This window comes from Bos mutus, chromosome 8 (assembly GCF_027580195.1).
Source record: "Bos mutus isolate GX-2022 chromosome 8, NWIPB_WYAK_1.1, whole genome shotgun sequence".
Lineage (NCBI taxonomy): Eukaryota > Metazoa > Chordata > Mammalia > Artiodactyla > Bovidae > Bos > Bos mutus.
In genome coordinates this window covers 9,016,960-9,044,236 of record NC_091624.1, presented here as the reverse complement: position 1 = coordinate 9,044,236, position 27,277 = coordinate 9,016,960, and the positions used below count along the sequence as shown (strand labels likewise).

The 27,277-nt window shown below is 45.1% G+C and overlaps 1 protein-coding gene across 1 annotated transcript; it reads right to left on the bottom strand.

Moving 5' to 3' along the window:
- Positions 1-25,653, bottom strand: TNFSF15 (TNF superfamily member 15). The gene is made up of 4 exons (XM_005901082.2): positions 25,341-25,653; positions 10,474-10,516; positions 9,524-9,571; positions 1-5,946 (listed from the first exon to the last, which is right to left on the bottom strand). Exons 1-4 carry the CDS (start codon positions 25,563-25,565, stop codon positions 5,492-5,494), a joined length of 771 nt encoding a protein of 256 aa, XP_005901144.2. The 5' UTR covers positions 25,566-25,653; the 3' UTR covers positions 1-5,491.
- Between the last annotated feature and the right edge of the window lie 1,624 nt (positions 25,654-27,277).

Genomic DNA, 27,277 nt, shown 5'->3' with positions numbered 1-27,277 from the left:
TTATTAAAATTCTGTGGCTTTCAATGCCAGTTTATTAAGTTACATCTATTAAATACTTTAACGTACAACATTTCATTCACAGTGATTGAATACATACAGTAGTGCCAGAAGACATGGGATTAGTTAAGAACATATCCAACAGCATACAATATGCAGTTTACCTTGGGTTTGTGATGTTTTAACATAAAACATAAAATCAGTAAAAGCACATGGGGCTTATCATTAAAACCAGATAAACATTTGTTTAATCTTTTCACCCCTGAAACAAAAGGGGGGAGATTACATATTTCATGACTTTACAAATAAAGTCATCTGATGAAGTTCAGCTTCTTTAGTTACTCAGCATCGTTTGTCTCCTTCCACCTGAACACGACACGAGCGTGGGACTCGCCCTTCATATTCTTTGTTGTCTCGACTCTCTAGCATCTAGGGAAGTGCTGTCATATGACAGATGCTCAAGAAAGTGAGTCGTGGATGACATGGAAAGATGACTAGTCTGGGTGTCAGGAGATATGCCTTCTAGCCTTACACTGCTACTTGTTACTGCCTGGCATTGGGCCATTCACATCACCTTTCTGAGTCTGGGTTCCTTCATCCTTAAAATGATATAACTTGGAGCAAATAAACTGTACAGTTCTCTAAAATTCCATGACATGCTCTGTTGGTCACGATCTCAGAGTCCCTTGTGTTGGACAGTCTCTGAGAAAGTAGGAAATGGCAACCACTTCTAGGCTAGAAGCCCTGAACCCTTGACAAGGCCTTCCAGGTTCTTAATAATCAAATAGAACATTAATCAATTTAAGGAAAGGAAAGGAAAGTGAAGTCTCTCAGTCGTGTCAGACTCTTTGTGACCCCATGGACTGTGTAGCCTACCAGGCTCCTCTGTCCATGGGATTTTCCAGGCAGTATTACTGGAGTGGATTGCCATTTCCTTCTCCAGTGGATCTTCCCGACCCAGGGATGGAACCCAGGTCTCCCGCATTGTAGACAGACGTGTTACCGTCTGAGCCACCAGGGAAGTCCATTTAAAAATGGACTTAAAAAATCAATTAAAAAATGGCCACAAAGATTTGGAAAAGACCTCAAAAATCCTTTGACTCAATTCTTCTTCTCACCTCAATGAAAGTATGGTTTCTACAAAAACCTTAAGATGAGTCCTTTACTTGAATATCTTCTGGGACTAAATATTCACTATCTGGGAACATTCTCTTCAGGGATAGAAAGTTCATTTGGATATCAAGGCAGAAATGGTGACCCTGTAACTTCAACTTCTTAGCCTTAGTTCTTTCTTCTAGGGAAATAAGAAAAATCTCTTCCCCTTTCTACATCACCCCATTGATACTTGATATTTCTCACGTCTTCCTCTAATTTCTCCTCCAGTTATTAAGAGGAGTACTGTTTAATAAGAGCAGAGGGTAATTGGTGAGCCTAGGATTATGATTCAGGAAGCTAGTATCCCAGCTCCAGATCTGCCATTAGCTCATTGTGTGGTCCTGAAAAAGTTCTGAATGGGCTGGTATGGTACTTTTTCCTTAAAATGGGACGATGGAAGGAGAGATGGCAGGCGGCAAACGTGTATCAGAGCTTGGGAAGTTGTAAATACGGTTGTCAGAGTGGGGCAGGGCATAGATGTGACTGTTGTGGCCCTCATTCTCTCACTGTTGGGGCAGAAGCATTCAGGGGTTAATAGTTCACTGAATTCTTCCCAGGCCCAGCTGCCAGCAGGATGCAGTTGCTCTTAATATCCAGGATAGTGGTGCATCCTTTAAAAAATTTCTTCTAAAAATGGCAGAATCCTTCCGGGCTCTGGGTCCTGGGAGAGCAAGAAATCTTGAGGAAAGTGACTTCTGCATGTGTTTGGCAAGGTGCAGCGTATAAACAGTCCTGACCTAAAGAATTAATCCCCAATGTCACAATCATGAAAATACGACTGGGAAAGGACTTGGGAAAATACCTTGCAAGAGAAACTTGGCAACAGACATGCCTTGTGCAGTGAGCTAGTTGAACTTTTACAATCCAGAGGGGTTACTGACAATCAGGGGGGTGGCATTTCCTCTGGGGTTGTGTAGCTTTGATTGAAATGGAGCCCAGGGCTCTGGCATGCCCTGTTATTGAACTGAACCAGACGCTTTTCAGGATGTGAAAGTGCACCTTTTCATGTCCTACTGTACCTTAGCCAAACAATTTAGGAAGTGTAGTAGCTTAAGCAATTTTGTTGGGCCAAATAGACCAAACCACGTCAAAATGCTAGTGACCTCATGCATTTTGATCATGGTTCCTGTACTGGCTGAGAAACACAGGCTTTTCAAAACATCTGAGTTATCCCCAAAGTTACAATAGTATCATTGGTGTTGATGGATTATCTTCTCTAGTCCAGGAGATAATAAAAACCTTTTTCTATATGTGGCTTAGCTAGTAGATTTTACCACAGAAAGTATCTTTGTTTTCTCCCCTTTTATTTATAGAGAACTGTCCTTGAATAGCTGTTTAAAAAACCACTTAGGGTAAGCACAAGTCATTTTGTTAATGATTATCCTTCATCAAATGGCACCCATTTTCATAATGAGAAAATACCCACATGCCTAAAGCTAGCAAATTAATTAGTTAATACAACCAAAATAAATTAAAAGATCTACAGACAGTGGGGGCGCTAAGCAGTTAGAATGAACACATCAGAAGAGAAAATAATTTTTCTTTGTATCCCCAGGGCAAGTTAGGTACTCAGTAAATGTTTGTGGAGTTGATTTGAGTTCAGCCTTCTCATAGACTTAGAACCAGTAAAACATTTTCTCCCTAAATTAACTATTTTCCAAAGCATGTGAGCATGTTCCTTTTCCCCTTCTAAATCTTTGAATGCACTCTATTTACTCCTTAAACAGCATTCCCTCACCTCATTTTCACAACTAGTGTACTAATTTTTGTCATGGAAATAATGCCAAGGAAACAGAAGTTCTGACTTGAGTCCCACTAGCAATGTTTGGCCTACTTAAGCAATAAAAGGAATATCAAAGAGGATTTAACAAATTCAGCATTAACAGAGAAGTTACCATTTCATTTCAGCAATGAAAACTTGAGCAAAATACAATCTTCAGTGATCAAGAGCAAAACAAATATGTGGTGGGGATTTTTCCAAAGCCTCAAGTCTTTTAGGAGAGTAGGAAATTCCTATTTTTTGGATAAACTTCCAAATTCACCAGATTCCCTATGGAACAGAGGGAAGATTTGAAGGCCCTTGCTAAGGGGTTCTTTTCAGAGGAGGGCAAAGTGAGCAGGCCACTCTGGGCACCTCTGTGAAAATCCTTTTCCACATCCCAAGATGCTTGGTGCTCACATGCAGATGCAGACAGAGCATTTTATTTCCTTAACAGGGTTAGTTCTGACCTAGAGCCAGGCTGGAGTCATTGATAAAAACATTCCTGAATTGCAAATAACTATTCTTCTAGGAGTTGGTGGAGGGAACATTCTCTTATCAAGCTGGTTTTGTAGTTACTGAGAAACCTTTCCTTTCTGCTTTAAGTAAAGGGTAATTCCTCTGACTGAGATGCCCTTTCCCCAGGCCCTCTGCTGCCCGCCCACCTCCTTTCAGGATGCCAGCTTTACTTCCCTTGTAAAGACACTTTTGAACCAGGTGGAAGGGACCACGCCCTGCTCTTTGCTCGTGCTGAGCCCTTTGCTGACTGTTGGTAGAAACTGAGGGCTTCAGAGCCTTAACCTCCCAACTAAGAAATTAATTTTTATTTACTTACAGCTCAACAAGTGTTGGTCAAGTACTGCTCCACTAGTCATCGTGTTCAGGAACCCCACACACACGTCTCTGCCTCTGCGGTAACGAGTAAGACTGAGGTGAAGTGAAAGCTGCTCAGTCATGTCCGACTCTTTGTGACCCTGTGGAATAGTCCGTGGAATTCTCCAGGCCAGAACACCAGAGTGGGTAGCCGTTCCCTTCTCCAAGGGACCTTACCAACCCAGGCATTGAACCCAGATCTCCTGCATTGCAGGCAGATTCTTCATCAGCTTAGCCACCAGGGAAGCCCAGGAAAGAGTGATGTCGTTGCCAGGCTTGCTTTCAGACCCATCTGTGAGGTCTCCCACAATAGGGGATATCTATAACAAAGGCCAAGGTGCTGGAGACCACTCCCCAAGTCACACTGACACACTCGCGGGCTTCACAGAATGCTCAAAGCTAACATGTTTCATCCCTATGAGCGCATTTGATCCTGGGAAACAAATTGATGGATTCCTCCTTTACAGACAAATCAACAGAGGCTAAGAGAACAAGAATGTCCCTCCAACCTTTGACATATGGTTGCAGGAAAATCATACAGATTTGAGGATCATAGAGGATATGAACTCATAGAAGCACAGGAGAGTGTTCTGCCTCTTCTTCAGGAAAGACGCCTTGGCTGGGCTGATGAGCCAATTCCACATTTAAATCCCTTTGAGTATTTTCAAAGTACCCATATAACACTCTGCACATAAAGTGAGTCAAACCTCAAAGCAGATCTCAGTTAACATCTCCAGATTTGGTGATTGGCATTTTCCCTCCAGGGAATAAGTCCATCATCTCTTGGGATCAATCAACTTTGTTATATGGTTGGTCTGTTTTCTAGAACTCTTGTCTTCAAGTTTCTTGAGTGGCCTAATCAGCTGGTTGTCTAACATAGTGAGGAGAGCTCCAGAAATCTTCTGTTTAACAGTATCCGGTGATACTTGTTAGGAGTTGGAATTAGACCTTGAAATACGTTGAGCGGCATTTGACCAGGAGCCAGGTATTCATATACATTTGGGTAGAGTCTGTCTCATTCTTCATAGTGTGTTTTGGTTTAGCACACACACAAAAGGTGCTCAAGAACACTGTGCTGAGCAGGTGCTGTTGTGTTTTCAATATGCATGTGGAACTCACAGTTGCTTGTTTTGATGCATGTGTACATAAGAAATAGAAAGGTAGTTTTTCTCATTGGACATAGATGGCATGAAAATTAATTCCTTTTCTTGAAGAACATTTATAAGAAATATCAGTTCTTTTTTCTTTTTTTTTTTTCCGGTAAGGCATTAAAGTATGTGTTTGGGGGAACTAATGCAGGATTTTGCCTCTGAAGTGTTTGGACTACTTCTGGGGCTTTGAATTTTGTTTTTAAGTTTCCTAAACTGAAGCAAATGCTGCATAATAAAATTGAACAGTACCTAGGCCCTCTTCTTGACAAATGCATAGGAGCCAGGCATGGAAATGTTCCATTCATTTGGTGATCAGTGTTTTAATGTTTAGAAACTCACCACTCTTCCAAGCAGTTCTGATAATAGGTCTGCTCTCTTCTGCCTTTTTCTGATTAGTATTCTCATCAGTCAGGTACATAAAGTATGAATTTTTGGCCCCTAAATTTCTTAACTGCTGTCTCTATCCTCCGACAAAGCCTCCTGGTTATAATTACAAGTGAGGAAAATTAGGACCTAAGAAACAGAGGACCTCCGTACAATGACATCTGTCATACCACTAAAGCAAGAAGGCTCCGAAGAAGGTTTTATCTTCTTTTGTGTAATCTACCAAAGAGATATCGCTGACATTCACCATCAGCTTGTCCCCTTCATTCAAGGAGAACATGGCCCCTAGGTAGATGGGTTGGAACCAGTTGCTGCCTATTTCGCACACTGACTTGGTCCCCATTAGGAGCTGGGTTGGTTCGGGGTAGCTGTCTGTTACCTTGGTGATGACCACAATGATGGAGTCTGGCTTGTTTGGCCGCCTCCCTTGGCTGATTTCACCACACTCGGATGTGGTCCCTCGGAATGTCACCTGGGAGTAAACAAAGTAGTCTCCCGACTCTGGGATCACCAGGAATTTGTTGGTGTAATTCATCCGGTTCTTGGTGAAGGCCAAGCCGAGTTCATGTTCCCAGTGTAGAGCTGGGAACTGATTTTTCAAGGGCTGCATGGGAGTCTGTCTCACAACTGCAAAGACAAGAGGGTGGTTTCATTGCTTGTGTCAGAACCTAAGGAATTTGCTTAGAAAAATCTTACATTATTTTCAAAGAGTAAAGAGATTGGATAAAACCAACGCTAACAGTGTCCTTGAGAAGGAATGAGTAGAGGATGTGTGAATGGACATAGACTTCTGTTCAGAGAGTAGCATCTTAGGCAGGGGACCTCAAGCAAATCACTTGGCCTCTCTGGACTTGAATTTTCCTGTTTGATAAATTTGAATTTTTTCTGAGCCCTCTGATCTTAGAAACCAAAGAAGGTTAAAAAAAATCTCCTACTCTCCTTGCTCCAGGCACCTGAAATTCTGTCCACCCTCAACCTGATCCTAAACCTGAGCCAGCCTCCTGAAAATATGCTGGCCTCAGGATAAAGCATTCACTGAGCTGATCAAGCCAAACTTCCATCCCACTTCCCCATACATGGTTCTTTTTAGCTGTATGTACTCCCTTCTATAAAAGCAAAACCCTTCAGCCTATCTCTTGAGAAACTTGCAGACTTTATGGTCTGAGATCCTTCTGTTTGCAAGCCTCTTCCCTTTCCTACCTCTCCACTTTGCAATAATCCTTTTGCATAAAGTATTAAAGAGGATTTGTTTTTTGCTGTACTTTTCCTTAAAAAACAACAAAAAAAGAACAACATTAAAAAAAAACAAACGTAAAAAGAAAAGGAGATAATACCAGTGGAAAGGATTAAGAGATGATGTATGTTAGGAACGTCCTCTAAACTACATTCACTTTTACTAGCCTTTTGGTTTCGGAAATGCTGTGCTACTGAGAGAGATGTCAGAGAGAGTCATGTTCCCTATCACTTCCTTCCAATGCCTATTCCAAAGCCACATGAAACACAGGCAGTAATTAATAAAAAATTAGCATGCAGAACGCCAGAGATCCAGAAGATTTTGCAGTGCTTCTCCCACATCAAAAGGGACAAAATGTAAGCCAAAATACCACAGACTTGAGGAGTGAAAGGAGACGGGGACTCTGGACCACCCAGGCCCTGTTCTAATCCTGACTCTATAACATGGAGGCTCTTCTGTCTGAAACTCAGTCTCCTGTCTGTGAACTGGAGACAAAGGTCTTGTTCTAAAGAGCAGATGAATGAGACGTGGACATTTTCATCATGATGGCTGGATACAGTGTTACTTCTATATATATTTATTCTCTTTCCCCAAATAAGCTAACATCTTTCATTTTGACATTAAAAAATAAACCTTTTTCATGTTATATATACTTTATATGTTTTTATGTTTGCATTATTTAAAATGGTGGCTCAGACAGTAAAGTATCTGCCTGCAATTCAGAAGACCTGGGTTTGATCCCTGGGTCGGGAGGATGCCCTGGAGAAGGGACTGGCTACCCACTACAGCTTTCTTGCCTGGAGAATCCTATGGACAGAAGAGCCTGGCGGGCTACAGTCCATGGGCTTGCAAAGAGTTGAACACAACTGAGCAACTAACATTTTCATTTTCACATACATTATATAGAATATATGAATGAATGCTTTTTATGAGGTTTTGTCTATAGCAGAAAAAAATTGAATCAAACCATTGATTCAAACCATTGATTTTGAATAAGATAACCTGCAATAAAACTGGTACTTTTCAGAAAAAAGAAAAACACATTTTAATTTCCTACAACTGCTTTTGAAATTCATAGCAATAACCATTATGTACTGTTGGCCACAGTTTGGGGATAGGTTATATTTAAAGAAGTGTTCAGCAAACTTCTCACCTGGTAAGTGACCAAAACCTGGTTCCCGGATTTTCTGAAGTGTCTTTCCCTTTGCTGACTACGTTGTGACTTCTTCTGCGATTATGACACACGTTTAGAATGTGTGTGGTCTTTCCTGATCCCTGCACTGAGTGGCCCCTGGACAGCTCTGTTCTTTCTCTGCAAAATCTGTAAAAGCCATTTTTACCAGTGACCTCTGATAGTCTGTACTCCCTCTTTGTGGGTGATGCAGTAGATTTAAAAAAGTCATCTCCTGGAACATCCCTGGCAGTCCAGTGGTTAAGACACCACGTTTCCACTTCAGGGGACACGGGTTCCATTCCTGGTCAGTGAATTAAGATCCCGTGTGCCGAGTGCAGTCAAAAATTAGAAAAAAAACAAAAACAAAAAACAAACCCCAAAACTTAATTTCAGATGATTAGAAGCAAAAGCATATATTTTCTAGACAAAGTCAGTTCTGTTAAATTGGTATGCAGTTAGCTAGGTCAACACAGCAGCAAGCAGGACTTTGAGTAGCAAGTATGTTGTAGTGGAAATAGTTGGAGTCAGTCTCAAATCTCAACTCTTCCTCATCCTGTGACTTGGGAAAGTGAACTTAGTTGTCTGAGCCTCAGTTTCCCCATCTTATTGGGCTGATACACAGGTTGAAAGAGATTGTGAATGTAAAATGTCTACCATAGTGTTTAGTGTTTCAAAGTGTTACTCACTTAGCTGTGTCTGACTCTCTGAGACCCCATGGACTGTTGCTTGCCCGGCTCCTCTGTTCATGGAATTCTCCATGCAAGAATGTTAAGAGCGGGTTGCCATTCACTTCTCCAGGGAATCTTCATGACCCAGGGATCGAACCCAGGTCTCCTGCATTGCAGGCAGCTTTGTTACCACCTAAGCCACCAGGGAAAACAGTGGTGCTTGAGACATATTAAAAGCTCAGTGAACTTGGGATAGATTCCTGTCCCAATTTCCATTCCCCCCATTCAATAGGAAAAGGAGTGGCATCTCCATACTTGGTGTCTAGGATTTTCCTGCCAAGCCTGTTCATTATCTCCCATTTTCATAGGTAAGTGGTGAGTGATAGCAACTGACATCTCCCTGGCCCTCATCCTCACTTAGGACTCACCACAGTTCCCACTTGGTCAAACATTAAGGCAAATATGGGCCACAGGGTATCCCTTTGTGAGTTGCAGACTTTGTTATAGGTCAGAAGAATATGCTTCTTTTAACGCTCTAGTATTTCAGTGGGTTTTTAACACATCCTTCTGCACTGTCTTGCTCTCGTCTCTGGAGTCTTAGAAGTATGTGTGACTCCAGACACAAGGTGTCAGGAATGTCAACACTAAACTTAGGAATCTGACTAATTGGTGATGCTAAGAGATTGCTCTTAATCTTTTACATCAATGAAAATTCTTTAGAAATACCTAGCTGAGTGTAAATGTCCAATAAATTCATCTTGAATAGAGCACAGATGGACTCAATAAATTGGCAACTCAGGTGAACATTCATCTTTGACTAGATTTGTAATTATGTGACTCTCTGCATCTGAGAAAAGTCATTTCTGAATGAGCAAGTGTGAGAATGAAGGGAGAAATGATAGAGAAGGAGGAGAGCTGATAGAATCTGAAAGAAAATGCCCAAGAAACAAAGGGGCTTTGGACCCTTCAAGGGAAGAAGAAATCTGAAAACCCTTGACTGAGAGGAGTCTTTTTACCAAGGGGTGTGGTTTCCATTTTAAAGCTACACACTTGAGTTTTGGCAAGCACTGAAAGAAGCCTCAGGTCCATGGCCCTTAGCCTCTTCAAAAACACACTCAGAAGAATTACCTGTCAGGTGTGCCCTTGGCTTCTCCCTGTCAGCTCCAGGAGGTGCGTCTGTAAGGAAAGGAGAAAAATGCTTGTATGAATGGGAGGGTGACTGGAGTGAAGACGGCGTTTGGGGAGTTGCATGGTGCCTGCAACCGGAGAGAAGCATTCCTCTCCTCCAGCTTGCTTCAGGGTTTTTGTTTTTTTTTCCCCCAGGGGCAGGGCAGCCTCAGAAGAAATAATCTTGAACACAAGTGAACCTTGACCCCATGACTTTCGCCAAGTCATTCAACCTGAAACTCTGTTTTCTCATACCTAAGGTGGGCACATCAGTTCCTGCCATGGGTGATGAGTGCTCAAAGTGACTCCGGCACGTGGTTGGGTTCAGCAAGGCTCATCTTGCCTTCCCTTTGCTTCTGTCTGTTCTGTGGGAGCTGATTGGCCTTCTTCGTTGTCCCTTCAGCTGTATCCTCTGAGCCATCTGAATGTGCTAACAGAACTAGCTGGGCACTGCTCTGTGGCTATGTGACCGTGGCAAATCCCCTTCCCTCTCTGACCTCTGTTTCCCTGTCAGTTCTCAGAGATGATGATATTGGATAACTGTGTTCTAACTGTAGTAATAAAGATGATGTTATTGATGATAAAAAGAAGAATTATTGCATACATTTGGTGTGCTAGGTATTGCAAAAATACCTTTCCAGAAGTTAATCCACACTAACCTTGGGAGGTTGGTACCATTATCACCATTTTTATAGGTGAGTAAACTGAGACCGAGGAAGGTGAAATTATTTGTTTAAAGACTGTCAACTCCACAGGCCATACACTTGGCCATGGCACCATTCTGCCTTCCTAGTGACTGAGGAGGAGCCTCACTTTGCCTCTCAGTCTACATCTGAACTTCCCACATATCAGAACCGCAAGAAACGTTCTTGCACCCCACAAGAAATGGCATAAAATATGAACACACTTACAAGCTCGCTGATGCGAAGGTCCAATCTCCTGCTCTTTTGGAGTCTGTTGGGAAAGAAAGACATGGTTCAGGTCATCTGTGGTCCTTTTGACCCACTGCTCATATCATGAGCACAGTTAAGATGCTGCTGCTACGCAGCCTTGGTCCTCAGAGAGAAGGGAGATGGGCGTGAGAATATGGGTTGACGGCAGTCTCGCACCCAAGCTCTCTCCTTTCCTCTTCCAGCTCCCCAGTGACCTTTCTCTCTCCTAGGCTTGTCTCTGAAGCTCAGCTTTAACATTTTGTCCTCAGAGCTTTTCCTGCTCCATTCTAGGGCACTCTGACATCTTATCGTTGCTTCTGTTATTTGAACAAATAGCCACACTTGCTTTATTTTCTTTTCTTCAGCACAATTTAAAAATTGGAACTGTTGCAAAAAATGAGACTGAAAAAGAAATGACTGTACTTTCTCATCATCACCCTCCACAATTCTGCCTTATTGCTTTGTACTATATGAAGACTTTTTCATTCTTGCAACCCTAGTTTGTGAGCCATTTCAGATACCAAAGGGTAGTTAAAGAATAACTGCTTTGGGGGGTAGACAGACTGGATTTGAGTCCTGTTTCCACCATTTATTAACAGTATAATCTTGAGCAAGATACTTCCACTCCAAGCTTTGGCATTTTCATTTGAAAAATGGGAATAATAACATCCCCAGCAACAGATAACTCCTGGGTCAGAGATGAAGAAAATGTATGAGTCAGTGTGGAGAAGGCCTAGGAAATGAAGAACCACCACTCATAAGACTTGCATACGAACTCAGGAGCAAAACTAAGTTCTTAGTTTAGGAATAAGATCACTGTCTTACATTATCCAATGTTGTCTTCTCTGCTGTAATTTGACTCAACTCTGAGTCTTCTGATTTGGTTCTTGTAACTACATAGTCCACGTGACCACTGATCATAGTGTCACCATGAACACTTGGTTAATTTTACATTTTAAAATTCATGTGTGTATGTGTGTGTGTGTGCTTGTGAACGAGAAACTGTGTGAGTAAGAGAGAAGGCAGTTTTATCAGTAGGAGAGGGTGTAAGTCAATGTGTTTTTGCATCTGTGTGTCTACACATGTTGTATGTATGGATTCTCTGCATGTGCATATGTGGTCTTATGGATGTAACTGGGTTGTTGGTGGGTCTAGGTCTGAGCAGTTCTGTGATAACAGTGATCTTGTTAGAGCCCAGACCACCAGGCTTGTGTTACTCCCAAGACACGTTACCCAACTTCTACTAGAAGCCGCCCACCCAAATTGTCTAGTGGCTTTCTCGCTTTCCCAGCACCCTTTTCTCCACTTGCGAGTTCTGTGGATGGCGCCACTACTGCTTCTCTTCAGTTACCAAGCCTGACGTTTGCTTGCTGCTTTCTTCTTCCACGAAGCCAAGTAGTATTTTTATTTTGAAAATTTTGTCATTCATGCCTCCATTCCAGGTTTCAGCACACTGCTCTCCTGGATCCTTCCCACAGCCTCCTAACAGGTCTTCCTCCACCTGGTTCCTCCTTTTCTTTAACCCATCTCTTAAGCTGCCTTCAAAGGGCTTTCTCTAAAGCATCACTTTGAGACACAACTCTGTTCCTAAACCTTTGGTGCCCCCTATAACCTTTCAGACACAGTGCTAAATGCTTATGTTGGAATTAAAGTACCAGCTGCCATCCCAGCCTTGTTATCCACTATTTATCCCTTTCCACGTCTTCTTCGGCTTCCGTGGTGGCTCAGCAGTAAAGAATCCGCCAGCAGTGCAGGAGACACATGAGACAAAGGTTTGATCCCTGGGTCAGGAAGATCCCCTGGAGGAGGGCATGGAAACCCACTCCACTATTCTTGCCTGGAGAATCTCATGGACAGAGGAGCCTGGTGGGCTACAGTCCCCGGGGTCACAAAGAGTTGGACACAACTGAAGCGACTGAGCAAGAGAAGCAGCAAGTTCTCTCTACTCCAGTCATTAGAGGCAACTAAGTGAATGATTCAAGAGACCTGAAAAAGGCAGTAAATGTAGCCTTATTTATTCCCTGAGTAGCGGCACTGTGCTGTGCTAAGCCCTTCATATGCGTTACCTCCTTCATCCTGGCAGTGAGTCTCTGCAGTGGATGCTCTTTATATCCTCATATTGAAAACTAGGCCTGGGGACACTAAGAAACTTGCCCAGTGTCTTATACCTGGAAAGTGGAGGAGCAGGGCTTTAGCCCAGGCCAACTGACTCCAGAATCCTAAGTCCTCAGCCATTATTCCTTCTAATCCCGGGCAAGTTCCTCATGTGCTGAGGTGGATGGATAAGTGCTAGAGGTTCCATGCACTGTGGCAGTGGGGGAAACACAGAGTCCAGAAAACAGGAACTTGGCCCAGAAGTAGGGGAATCAGGGGGGATTACCCTTGCACTGAGTCGTACAGGTATTAGCCATGTAATAAAGATAATGACCATTTTAGACAAGGCCAGAAGCTTGTGCAAGAGTCAAGAGGCTCAACAGAGCACAGGAGCAGTTGGGAAACTGGGATTTCCGCTGCCAAATGAACACATTATATGCTTTTAGCATAGCGCCATGAGCACAGTCATCTTTGAACACTTAAGCCCAATCAACATGATGACTTATCCAGCATGGATAACTTGGATGAGCTTGGTAGGTAGCGAAGCAGCCTAGAAATGAGCTCACTCTGCAGCCTGTTTCCTTACTTGTTATTGACACAGCTGATAAAGGACTTGCTCCTTTGGCAAGGTAGAAAACTGAAGGTGAATTTTCAGAGAGAACTGGGTAGCCTGGGTGCATCCCCTGGTGTAGGAAACGGTACCTTCCCCGGTTGGCCTTCTACTTCATTTAGTTCTTCGCTGAGAGATCTTTGTGAACATCCTGCTTATTTTTGTCTAAGCAGACTTTCAGCTAAGAGTCTGGAGCATTTCTCGTGGCTCAGAGTTCGATTGTCTTTAGCAAGAATTTGGGAATGAACACATTTCCCTGTTTGCTCTGCTGGATGTCTGTAACTTGGGCACACATTTTATTTTCATATATGGGTGGATGTGTGTGGGTTTGAAGTGGCCCACCCAGTATGCTACGAAACATCTGGAGGCTGTGACAGTGCCTGCCAGTTGGCAGGTTTGAAGAACAAAGCATTCCAAGAGTCTCCAAGAAGAAGGTCAGCTGGGACTCTCTTTCCAAGAACAGCATCTGAAGCCTTCCATTGCGATTTCTCTTTCTTTAAAAAATGATTTATCTATTTTTATTTTTGGTTGTACTGAGTCTTCGTTGCTGCACACAGGCTTTCTCTAGTTGTGGCAGGCGGGGGCTTCTCTGTGTCGTGCTGCGTGGGCTTCTCATTGTGGTGGCCTCTCTTGCTGAGGAGCACAGGCTCTAGGGCACGCAGGCTCAGTCGTTGCAACGCATGGGCTCTAGAGCGCATGCTCAGTGGTTGTGGCCCGTGAACCCAGTTGCTCCATGACATGTGGAGTCTTCCTGCATCAGGGATTGAACTCATGTCCCTGGCATTGGCAGGAGGATTCTTAGGCACAGTAACACCAGGAAAGTCCACTTTTTCTCTTAATAATCACTCTATCAAGGAAGGAAGATGACTGTGATGAGAAGCAAGAATGAATAAACAGGAGATTTGAGAGGATGAAACAGAAAGTTTTCAAGGCAAGGTTTACGCATGTGTCCTGGCTTAATGCCTGTTGCTCTCAAGGTGGTTGCTTAGAAAAAATGTCAGTAAGTGGCTTACTGTCTTCCAACCCTGACACCTCTTTATCACTTTTGGTTATTCTGGGGTACCAAGGAGATGATGGCTCCTGAGAAATGCTGGTTACTGCAACATTAGCTCACAAATCTGAATAGATACGGAATCCAAGAGCACCCCTGAGAAATATACGTTATCTATTTCCCATTAAATGCCTTCTCAAATCACTGGCTGAGAATAAGGATCCAAGTTTTATTCCCCCCTAAGAGCATTTATCACTCCCTCAAGTGTTGTTGCTTATTTGTGGGCTTATTGCTTTTCTCTCTCTAGCAAGACTTGGTCTGGCTTGCTCACCCCCACATTCCTAGCACCTCAAGACAGTGCCTTGCTCCCCCACTGGATTGTCCAATTGATGCTCAGGCACCAGAATGACAGACAGAAGAGAGAGCAGAAGATGGAGTAAGATTCAGTTTCAGTGACTTTAGCCAGAATTTTACAACTTAGAAATCCAAAACTTTGCACGTATTCTAAATACGTGCAAAGTTTTGAGACTTTGTTTAAAAAAAAAAAATGATTAGGCAGAAGTGGATAGACATAATCGTTTAGTACAGAGGCCTTAAAGGTTGTTTTCATCAGGCTCTGCTTGGAGCATAGTCACAGCTCTAGAAATATTTGTTGAAAGCTGGCCAGGATCAGAATCAGAAAATGCAAATGTGTCTGCACACCAGCATATTATGTTGATGGGAGAGTAGGACGCTTGCTACTTTGGTATTTATTAGCCCAAGCAAAGCAAACTCATGCTTTTTCCCCTTTAGTTCTTATGAAGTTAGTTAATAAAGGTAGAAGTGAAAGTGTTAGTTGCTCAGTCACTTGCGATTCTCTGGGAACCCGTGGACCATAGCCCATCAGGCTCCTCTGTCTATGGAATTTTCCAGGAAAGAATACTAGAGTCAGTTGCCATTTTTTCCTCCAGGGGATCTTCCCAACCCAGGGATTGATCCTGGGTCTCCTGCATTGCACGAAGATTCTTTACCATTTGAGTCAGCAGGGAAGATATTTCTTTTAGATCAGGGAATTTTCACTTGCATTTGATTTTTTTTTTCCCCTTATTGCTTTTTTTTTTTGAGGGGATGGTGCAAATAGATTCCATAGCGTGTGTGTGCTCAGTCATGGTCCACTCTTTGCGATTCCGCGGACTGTAGCCTGCCAGGCTCCTCTGTCCATGGGGTTTTCCAGCCAAGAATACTGGAGTGGATTGCCATGCCCCTCCTCCAGGGGATCTTCCCAACCCACTGATTGAACCAGCGTCTCTTGTCTTACCTGCATTGGCAGGCAGACTGTTTACCACTGTGCCACCTGGGAAACCGACTGGTAAAGAACCTGCCTGCCGAAGCAGGTGAGACATGAGAGGCCCGGGTTCAGTCCCTGGGTCGGGGAGATTGCCGAAACAGGTAAGACATGAAAGACCCGGGTTCAACCCCTGGGTCGGGAAGATCCCCTGGAGACTGGTAAAGAACCTGCCTGCCGAAGCAGGTAAGACATGAGAGTCCCGGGTTCAGTCCCTGGGTTGGGAAGATCCCCTGGAGAAGGAAATGGCAACCCACTCCAGTATTCTTGCCTGGAAAACCCCATGGACAGAGGAACCTGGCAGGCTGCAGTTCATAGGTTGGCACAAAGTCGGACATGACTGAAGTGACTTAGCAGCAGCAGCAACTCAAACTAACCATGACCTATTACTTCAGACATTTTGGAAATTCTGTAATACGTCCAACAAGGAAAAAGGAAGGATGGAGGGAAGGAGGAGACTGCAATCTAGTTGAGGGCTCCTTGGTGCCAGGTACTATTAGTGCTTTTGTGCTTGCCTCATCTAGTACTCCAGTTGCCCTCAGGAGAGGTTGTCACCTGTTTATCGTCTTTATAAGTCAAAGGCAAAGAGAGGGAGGGATCTGAACCTTTAGACCAAGTACAGACTGGTACATGTCAGGAGCCCTATAAACATTAGCTGACTACATGGTGGATGAGCCTGAAGTGATATGGTCTTTGAGATTCTCTTATTGGCATTTCTCCAGAAAAATCCCTTGAGCATGTTTTAACTAATGACGCACTTATCCTTTTTCCCATAGTCTGTACTATGGGAAATACCATAAATACCACATAAATACATAAATACCACATAAATACCACAGTTGCAAAGGCATAAACGCTCTATGACCCGTAACGTTCTCCCAGCACTTCGAGGAGAAATACACAGGTGCGTGTTGCCTTGCCTTTTCCTTTTGCAATTTCCTGTTGGTACTTGCACAAGGATATACCCAACCAGGAAATGTTTGATGCCAAGGCCATTTCATTTCATCCTCCTCCAAGGTGTGCTGGATGGAGCTTTACATGGAACACTCCAAGTGGTGCAAGGCAAAGAATGTGGTGTTTGCAGCCCAACAAAAGGTGGAAATCTCAGCTGTATTATTTCCTAGTGGTTACAGTGGTAAAGAATCCACCTGCAGTGCAGGAGTTGAAGGAGATGCAGGTTCAGTCACTGAATCAGGAAGATCCCATGGAGGAGGAACTGGCAACCCATCCCAGTATTCTTGCCTGGAGAATCCCATAGACAGAGGAGCCTGATGGGCTACAGTCCATAGGGTTGCAGAGAGTTGGACATGACTAAGCACATAAACATGATAACCTCAATGAGACAGTCTCATCAGTAAAAGCAAACTGATTCTTTCCTCCCAAGACTGTTGTGATGGCTAAGAAAGACCATGTGCATAGAGTAGGAAGCCGATTCATTTTCCTTCTTTGTTTGGGCTCAGTCAATCCTTATGGTATGTGTTGTTGGTTCTGAAGGAGGAAACAGAACAGGCTCTATCTTGAAAGCAGGACTCCATCTTGGGCCGGACTAATGGACTTTGAGCTATATGCCCAGTATCTATGGAAACGACACACCAACTGGAAAACCAGGCCCTCGGCAAGGAAGAGCCCCAGGGCTCTCCATCGCCTAAAAGAATACCCTAATTATCTGTGCAACTGAATAGAATCATACATTCTATTATGCTTATTGGGATATGACCACAAGCCTATTGATAATTGTCCACTGTTAACTATCTGGAGAAGGCAACAGCAACCCACTCCAGTACTCAGGCTTAAGGCATATGAATCATGGGTTAACTTTGATTGTATCTTTCTTTTTCCTTTGTTCAGACTAGTTTCAGGGAATTTGGGGAGGTGGGTTTGGGCATGTACACTTAGGCTATATAAGGTTTTCACAAAAACTGGCTGGGGTCCTTGGCTAAGAGGAGACTGCCTTGGGCCTGCCGGTGTAATAAACTGCACTCTATTGTCTGCATTGTCCTTCTGAGTGAGTTTGTTTCCCAGCACGTGTGGCTACAACAGTTCCACATACCTTCCCTTCATCCCCACCGCTGCAGTGGTAAACAGAAGCCACCCTTGGGTCTCTTTATGATGAGTGGCACATTTGGATCCTTTTGACCCTCTGGATGGCTCTCTCCTCCCAACAGGAGGCCTCCTTAGTCCACAGTTTGCTTCTAGACTCCTGCCCTTGCTGAGTCTACAGGAGTTGAAGGATTGGGATATAGCCTCACCCATTCAAAGCCCATGCTTGTTGCTGCTTTCAGCTGCAGGGCCTTGTTAAGGACACCAGGCTGGGGGATGACCTCTGAGAGGCACGGTGCTGCTGCCGCTGGGCTGCCTCTGCTCTGTTAGAAGAGGACGCTGGCCTTGAGTGATGTGTGTTTATTTTAAAGAGGGAATGGATGGATCATGGAGTCAGTAGCCAGGAGCTCCAGCGGAAGTGTGCAATTCACATACCTGCTCAGTTGCCCTCCCTTCCTTTCATTTCTGCAGTGCACCCTCACCTCCTCTGGATTCTCTGCACTTTGCCTCTGGTTTGACCTTGGGAGTGGGCTGGGCTTCTCCTCCAGTTGTGCCCAGACTCCTTGAGGCTACAGCAGAGGCAGCCACTGAATGCTCAGGGTTCTGCAATTTACAAAAAGCACTTCTCTCAACTGTGTTTCCTCTAGACAAGCAAAGGGGCTTAATCCTTACATCCAACAGAGGGAACAGCTTCAGTGAAATAAAGCACTTAAAGGTGGCCTCAGCAGAGAAATGATGTCTGTGGAGCATCTATCATATGGCAATAGCTTTCTGGACATCGTGCAGAATTCTCAATGCAATGCCATGAAGAAAATGTGTTACTCTCTCTGTTTTATAGATGGGGAGTTTAAGGCTTAGGGAGGTCAGGTACCTTGTGCATTCTTCCATTCTCCTGTCCATCCAGGAAACACTTACGAGTGCCTTCTGTGTGCTAGGGACTGCCTGGTGTCTCCGGAGGAGAAAGGGAAGTCGCATTTTTGAGCACTTATTATGTGAAAGGCATTTTCTAGGGTATCATTTTTAAATCCTCTCTGACTACCCCCAGAAAGTGAATAATTTGTTGGCTTTATACTCAAAGGCAGACTAGCCTCACGGTTAAGAGGAACGAACATGCACAGGGGTTCTGATCCCAATATCGCTCTGTGTATGGTTTAGACTTTCTAAGCCTCAGATTCATCTTCTCTAAAACAGAGATAATAGCAGTACTTTCTTCATTGTGTGATTTCAAGGATTAACTGAGATGATGCACTAAGCATCAACAGTAAGCATTCACTGCACGTGTGGCATGCCGGATCCCACATTAAGAACTTTATAGGCGTGACCTCATGTGCTTGTCTCAAAACTCTGAATATGAAAAAGCTTAGAATGGAGTCTGGTATATAATAAATTATAATGTGCTTAGTCGCTCAGTCATGTCCAACTCTTTGTGACCCAAGGTACCCACCAGGTACCTCTGTCCATGGGGATTCTCCAGACAAGAATACTGGAGTGGATTGCCATGCCCTCCTCCATGGGATCTTCCCAGCCCAGGGATTGAACCCCGGTCTCCCACATTGCAGGCGGGTTCTTTGCCGTTGAGTCTCCAGGGAAGCCCACAGATCATAGTAAGGTCACAGTTGTGGCCTGGAAGGGCCATGGCTGTCCCTGTAGTGTGTGCCATGCTGAAGCCTGAGCTGGCGTCGCTGTTGGGTCCCGCTGATCTGGAGCAAAACCAGGATGTCTCAGGGGCCATGTGGAGGAGAAAGAGGGGTGTGGGGAATAAGAGCCAGGAGCCTTGCAGGGATTTTCAGGAAAGGCTGGAAATGAGATTGGAGGGGACGGAGGAGAGGTGAGGAGAGTACATGCAGATGATTCTAGAGGTAGGACCTGGAGGAAAGGACTGAAACTGACGGTGGGGCAGCCCTGGGAAGCCATGCCTCCCGTGGCATTCCTGACTATTCATCACACAGCACTGAGTGCCTGACCTGTGGATCTGTGCTGGGTTCGGGCTGAGCCAGTGCGGTGCATTCAGCTATGCCTGGAATGCAGACTCTGTGCTGGAGGGAAGATGAAGGCCTAGACTCCAGGTACCTGTGGGCCTGAGTCAGAAATGTAGACCACCACTAAAGGCCAAAAGAATGCCTGAGCCATGTTCAAGAGCAGCTGGGAAAAGATGCACTGGAGTGTGGGTGAAGGGGGCAAGACCAGGGTGGAGAAGGAGGTATGAAGACAGCTCACAAATATCAGAGACCAAGAAAAACCTTCCAGTGCCAGAACCTGCTCTCTGGACTGCTGATGGCAGATTCCAGGAAGGCTGCTGAAATCGTCCTCTTGTGACGTAATTTCCATGAGCAGGGAAGTTCCCGGAGCCTAGCTCCTACGACTGCTAATACTCCACACCCTGCCAGATACTTTAAGTGTTTTATTTCTAATTATCCCTATTTCATACATTAAAAAGCTGAGGCCCAGGAAGATTAGGTAACATGGCTAAGAAGTGGCTAAGCCAGAATTCAAATTGGGTTTGAATTTTTGACTCACGGTTTTTCCACAATGCAAATCTATGTAGCATGCTTCAAGAGTCTCAAATGCTTCACTGTGTCTATTTTTCTTTCTTTTTTTTTTTTCTGTATAGGTAACAAATATATTTTGTCCAAAATGTTATGGGTTCAAGAATATCTCCCTATTTCATTTGTTACCCAGCCTCCCCAGTTTCCCTACTTGGATACTAACAGAGTTATCAGTCTATTTAATCGTCTTCCTTGAGATAGTCTATGCATTTATAGACACATCCATATATATTAATATACATTGTTTTTTCAGAAAATGAAGTATTTCGCATTCTATATGCTGTTATGTACTTTGGTTTTTTTCACCTAACATACATCTTCCAGAAAGTCCCACCCGTTCATACGAGATGCTTCATTTTTAGTTTCCCATTGCATGAAAGGACCATAATATATTTAATTGATGCTATATTTATGATCGCTTCATCTAAAGGCAACTAGCCCAACCTTCTCAAATCTAATTTTTATTTCTTCTCTGCAACTTACTGGATAACATGTCACATTGAATCTTTCCTAACACATTTCCTGAAGGAAGAGTCCTGTTTAAAGTATTTTCTTTTTTTAACAGTGCTGGTGACCGTTTTTGTTGCTGCTAGGAAAAACCTGGAAGACTACACACAAGTCGCTGTTGCTTTTCCAAAGTCTAGCCTAGGGACCCAGCAAGAAAGGAACTGGTCCTGTTTTCTGGTAGCGTGGGGCCAAGCAAACACAGATGTAGGATCTAGCTCTAGGCCTGCCCCTGACCTGCTCTGTGACCCTGGACTTTTCCTTCGCTCCTCTGATTCTTGGCTTCCTGAACTGTAAAACGAGGACATTCTACTAGATCAAAGGTCAGCAAACACTTCCTGGGAAGGGCCATGTAGTAAATATTAACTCCGTGGACCACAGGGCCTGTCACAAATACTTTACTGTTTGTATGAAAATGTCCAGTGTGTAATGTATCCAGTGTGAACATGTTCACTGTGTAAGCGAATGGGTGTGGCTGTGTTTCCACCACACACACTGGGTGAGATTTGGCCCATGGATCATAGCTGTTGACCCTTGGACTAAGGGTATTGCCATCTTTTAATTTCTATAAATCTCTGAAGAGCCCTGCTACTAAGGGAAAGGAAGGGACAGACACCCAGCAGTGCCTAGATTGCCAAGTACTTTCGAGGGGCTTTACGAAGTTTCCTTAGCATCCTCAGGGCTCTTCTGTGGGGTGGGTATGATGGGAAAACGGAAACTTGGGGAGCTTCTGCGTGTTGCTCACTCTCTTCCTTTCAAGCCCCTTTGAGCCTCCTCTTCTCAAGCCTCAGCTCTCTTCTGAGGTAGATTAGAAAAGATCCTCAGGGATGCTGGCCTCCTACGGTTGTTCCACGGGTGGAATGAGGAGGTCTCTCAGTGCAACCCTCACAGGGGGAAGAGGCCAGGTGAGGACCTGGCACGCAAGAGCACTGGAGCCCTGAGGGGACCTCGGGGAGCCAGAGGGGCTGAGGAGCCAGAGGCAGGGAAGAAGGGTGAGGGGTGAAAGATGAAGCCACCGCGGTGGGGCCAGTACGCAGTGCAGTGAAGAGGTTCCCAAGAATCACTGCAGCTCCCATGGGGAGAGTCAGGATCAGGCCCCTCTTTACAGGATCTCTCATTTTGCAGAGTTCTCCTATTCCCTATGCTCCACAACTCCCCAATACACGAGGGTGATCCCCTCTCGCATCCATGCAAAGGGGCAAATGTGCTTTTGTTGGCTGAAAGCTTGATTGTGGATGGGGCGGTGGAGGAGGGGAGGTAACAAAGAAACCAAGGCACCCTGGATTTGTCAGCTCTGAGGCTTCGCTCCAACCCCCTAGTCTGCGACCTTGGGTGCTCCGCTGAGCTCTAGCTCCAAGTTCCCCGTCTGCCAAATGCCTCTGTTCCCCCTCTCACTGCCTCTCTAGGTTGGGATGAACGTCCAGTGGGATCACATTTGTGAGCTCACGCTACATGTGTGAGATGGGAGCTCATAGCATATCTTCGATATTGTCTTTAACGTGTTATCATCAGCTTATCCTCTGCTGTCAGCCAGCTCTTCAGGCCTATGAATATATTTGAAGGTCTGGGTGACCCTCCTCTCTTAATTTTTCTTGTGTTAGCATTGATTTGCCTGGGCCTGAAAAATCATTCCATAAACAAGCTCAGATCCTGTGGATCTCACTGCAGGCTGTCAGCAGACGGTGGTTGTGGGGCTGGGTGGGGGTGGTGAAGAGGAGGAGGAGGTGAGGACGGGGACACAGAGGGGAAGCCCATGGAAGGGAGGATGGGGAAGGTGGCGATTTGCCCCTAGGTGCCTCTGGGCAGTCCCCACAGGCAGATCACAGCGGGGCTTTGTATCTGCAGGGCTTGTGGAATGTTTCAGGCTCTGAGGGAGACAGATCTGGGTTTGAGATGTGGATCTAGGTCTTACTAACTGTGGCATCTACGTCATAAGGACAAGTGCAAATGAAAAATAAGAAGCTTTGTTCAAAATAAGAGAAATTTCTTTCCCTTCCTCTTTCCTCGAACATTTATGTTAGAAAACTCATAAGTGGTTTCTCTCTGCTTTGGAATGTATAGAAACTCAAAGACCACATAGGTCTCTTCTTGCCACCCTCTCCCTGGACCTGGGAGCATCTCTCTGAAATGTGAACATCAGGAAAGATAATACCCCCACCTCCCAGTTACAGTGCAAAGGTAGGTACCTAATTCAGGTGGGCACCTTGCTCCGAGTTGCAAGACTACCTTCTATCATAGAGAAATTAGAAGTTGGCTTGCCCTCTGGAGAAAGCCAATCAGCTACCACAGCTGTCACTCCAATTACAGGAAGTTTGGATGGACCCCGTGTGACAGCCGGTGCCGGCAAGTCCTCTGAACGCGTTCCTGTGGCTCTCCCCACATTTCCAGCATGTAAACGGCACCTGCACGTGCTTTATTAGTGCTGTCAGAGCACAGATATTAGAATCCTTTTTGTTAGAAAGAGGAACAGGCAAACACACACACACAGAAGCCTCATGCTTATGCACACAACCGGAAGCTCCTGAGCTGGGCTTCAAAGTCGGGCGGCTAAGAACCCTGACATTTCATCGCGATGTCTGCCCAAGCTGTACTGGTAAACTGATTTTCCGTCTTGAATCCCACTGTCTTCCATCCCCTCTGAGCTAGTTATTGTCTGCTAGCCTCTCTGGGTCCACTCTCTGTCCTGTGCCTGGCGAGTCTTCCCTCCTGGCAGGCTGCCTCCCTGGCTCTTTTGAATCCAGCTTCCAGCTGAGTTCTGCCCAATGGGGTGAGAGGCTGGGACCAGACACTGGTCAGAGTTTCCCTTGCCCGCTTTCTGTTGCCTCTCTGCTGCCCCTCCAGGCAGGCCCTCTCCTACAAGTTAGGTCTCCTTGGGTTTTTTTAAAGCGCCTCCCTCTGTTTGCCTCTTCGGGTCAAGAGGCAGTGACCAACTCTGTACTGTTGGTAGCACCAGGATGCTGCCAGCCCTGTGGTTCCCATTAATCCGTCTGCATTTTAGCAAATTGACCTTTCTTTGAACCTCTTTTAAATTCTTTAAACATTCTTATTTAAGTCTCTTCTTTAAATAGGGCTGGTGTTTCTTTTCAGGACTCCAATTCCTGCATGCTCCCCAGCCTTAACCTCATTTCCCTTTCTCTTTCTTCTGACCAAGAACTTGTATAACCTGACCAAACCACAGCTCCAAAAGTCCCCGCATGTTCACTCTCCAGGGAGATTGATTTAGCAATGACAGAATGGAATATTAACTTCTGCATCTCTTGAGTGCCTACAACAGGGCAGGCACGTGGTTCCTTCACTCACAGGGCTTCCTGTCTAGTGCCAGCTTGTGCCTGGACTCTCTTCCTGACTGGATACATCACTGCCCCCTGAGGGACCACAACATCCAACCCAATGGACTTTTAGATCAACACCCCTGGGCAGAGACAGGGTTTTCCATCAGAACCAAGGAGAGCTCAGGTTGGAAAGCACTCAGTGCCTCATTCAAGAGCACCCGACTCTTTCTGGCTAAAGAGGGACAGAGTCCAGAATGTTGACTGGACTCTACAGTTTGACTTTGTAGGAACCAGCCCCACAGTGGTCTAGGGTCACAGCCCAGACCCCCATGCCCTCCTGTTCTCCTGTAATTATGAGCAGCAATTCTGGTTGTCTGCCTGTTTCTACATTTCCTGAATGGTGGTGGCATGTGGCCATGGATGCTGGTGTCCGAATCTCAGCCGGTGTCAGTCTCAGGGTCCTAATCTCTGCTGACCCCGATGGGTGGTGAGAGTTACACGCTCACCATGACTGGTTCAGCATGTCTCTGCTTTCAAGTACCAGCAGTGCTTAGAGAACAGGTTTCCAAACTAACTGAAGAACCTGTTTTCCCCTCTGAAATTTAATACTTTGGACTGAAGTTAAATAACTTATCACAGATTATGCAGGAGAGTTTTTTAAAAAAGGGTATTGCTTGAATGACACATTCTTCAGGCTTTGAGGTTTTTGGAGTTCCTAGTCTGGAACTGTTTTCCCCCATCACCTGTCAGCACTCTCCAACCATTGCATCACTGTTTTCCTAGACCCAATATTCTTTGACTAAGCTCCCTGACACCCCACCCCGACCAAGACCGGAGAGAGAAATAATCAGGTAGGAGGTTCTCTTTTGAGCTTTGATAAAGAATATTTCCAAACCCAAGAAAGGGGGTTGATTAAATAAATTATAACACATACATATACAGCAATATAATACAACCATCTATGTCATCATGCTGCTGTGAATTTAGTAACAATAAATAAAATCACAATATATTAGGAGACTCAAAATAAACCCATCTTATTGAAAAGTACCCCAAAATGTTAATTATAGTCACCTTCATGCATTATGGGTAATGATAATTATCTTTTTCCCTTTATCTGTATTTTCTTTTTTCGACAACTATGTATTAGTTTTGCACTTCCTCCCCCCATAATTTAGCTTTTTTTAAAGAAAAGGAATACCCCCAAATTATCAGTACATTATAAGTATCTAAATACGTGGCTTGAAGTTCTTTCCAAAATAAACATCCAAAGGCACAATTCATACCCTGGCAATGTTAAGAGTAAAAACCAGTTTGGACTTCTCCACCCCTCACATTCTACCTCTCTTCTGCATGTGGAAGCAAGCACCGTGATGGATCCCGGAGCTCTGTCCAGGGCTGCAGTAGTGGCCAGGTGGCCTCTGGAGGTCTGCGGACCCCCAGGTCACTGAGAAGTCTCACTTACCCGGAGCTCACAGGCCTCTCCTTGGGCCCGGAGCTGGCCGACGAGCAGGTAGGTGGTGAGTGCGGCCAGGATGGGGATCGACAGCAGGCAGCAGGTCAGAGGCCAGTGTGCACTGCTCCTCCTGGACGCCAGCCCAGCCCTGGCCTTGGGCCTGCAGCCGCCATCCTCCGGCAGCATTTCCATGCTGGCCGTTTCCCCGAAGCCCAGTGTCAGGCTCTCTGCCATGCTCCTGCTGCTCCTAGAGTTGCCTCCAACTCCTTCTGGGCCGAGAGACCCCCCATTAAATAGAAGCCCAGCTCTCGCAGTGGATGAATTAATCACTGCCTACTCCTCCCCTTGCCCGCCCCCCCCTCCCCTTTCCACAACACACTTGGCCCCACCCCACCCTGCTAGGGAATGCACCGCCTACAACAGAAACCAAGTTTGGTTTAAGGAAAAAAAAAAAAGAGAAGGAGAAGAAGAAGAAAGCTTTCCCAAGCATATTTATATACAGTGTGCTCATGTGCTCCTTCCTTCATCTACAGAAGGAAGTCAGGAAAGTCCCTGGAGGAGGAGAAAAAGAATTCAAGTCAGTGGGTGGAGCCAATGAAAACATACCTGCTCCCTGGGCTGCTGGAGGCCTGCCCGCGTGCCAGTCTGGGAGTGTGCGTCTTCCGGAAGTGAAAGTGAGGATGGGGAGGTGTGCCCTGTGGCTTGCGGACTGGCAGATGGAAATCATGTTTGCATCACCACTTTGCAAAGTGCTGCCAAGCCCTCTGCTTTTTTAGGTCTCCTAGGAGCTTATTCCCATTGCACAGATGGGATGACTGATGTCCTGAAACGAAAATGCACCGGCCCTAGGTCAGCCAGGGATTAAGACACAGGAGCTAGGAAGACGATCTGGTTCTTCCAAATCATGTTTTAAGCTTCTTTCACACGGTTGCTTATGAAAGGAAAGTGTATTTTTAGCTTGTGTTGACCAACCTGTGTTTGTTTGAGGCAAGAGTATGAGGTAATAAGAGGTGACTGTCTATACAGAGAGGACACCCTCTGATGAGTCCAAAGTTGACTGAGCCCAAGCTGGGCGTGCCTGGGGGCCATCACGTGTAACAAAAGGCTAACACTGATTAAATGCTGGCTTTGTGCCGGTCACTCTTCTGAGTGAGTGAAATGTATCAATGGAATTATTCCATCCTGAGATGACCTTTTGGTGTAGAAATGTTGCTCTTCCCACCTGACAGATAAGGAAATGAAAGCGCAGAGAATAAGCGAGAGAAGCAGGCTTGGCACCGGGGCAGGCTGGTTCCAGAGACTCCCAACCATTACGTTACATGGCATGTCCACGGACACCCGCACCGTTCCACCCAGACTGCCATCCCTTCCAGGTGCAGGTTGCAGAGGCTTCCTGGAGAAAGAGGTGGTGTTGGACAAGACCTTGAAACTTAGGGAGGGTGATACTGGAGAAGAAGAGAGGGCCTTACAAAAAGACGGGTTACAGAAAGAGGAAAACTTAAGGGTGTCCTGTGGCATATGGTGGAAACCAGTCTGACTTGTGCCTCCATTCAGCGGCTACTTCTGCTTCTATCACAGCTGGAACCCTACAGGCTACTTGGAAAAACCGTGCATGACCTACCCACCGTCACTTCTCCACAACGTCCAGCTTTTCTCTTGTTATTTTCCAAGCTGTGGTTCCCTCAAGTGCACTGTGGACTAGCTGCTCTGTTGTATTTGCTGTTCCTCCACTGTTTCCCCTGTCATTGAGTATTTCATACTAGATTGTGACTGTTTCATCATCCTCAGTAAAATATCAAATCTAAGACGGCAGACATGTCCCTTCGTGTTGCTTCTAACGTAGTAACTGTCACACCATAGAATCTTAACCAACACCTATTGAAATAAGCATCTAAAATATTCTCAAAGAATCCCAGCCAAGGGTGTGTTCCTTGGGTACCTATTCT

Excerpts from the sequence above, each read along its gene's own strand:
- TNFSF15 (XM_005901082.2), bottom strand. The coding sequence starts at position 25,565 with ATGGCAGAGAGCCTGACACTGGGCTTCGGGGAAACGGCCAGCATGGAA. Across the intron at positions 10,517-25,340 it reads GAGAGGCCTGTGAGCTCCGG|ACTCCAAAAGAGCAGGAGAT; the intron begins GTAAGTGAGACT and ends CTTTCCCAACAG. Across the intron at positions 5,947-9,523 it reads GCCAAGGGCACACCTGACAG|TTGTGAGACAGACTCCCATG; the intron begins GTAATTCTTCTG and ends TTGTCTTTGCAG.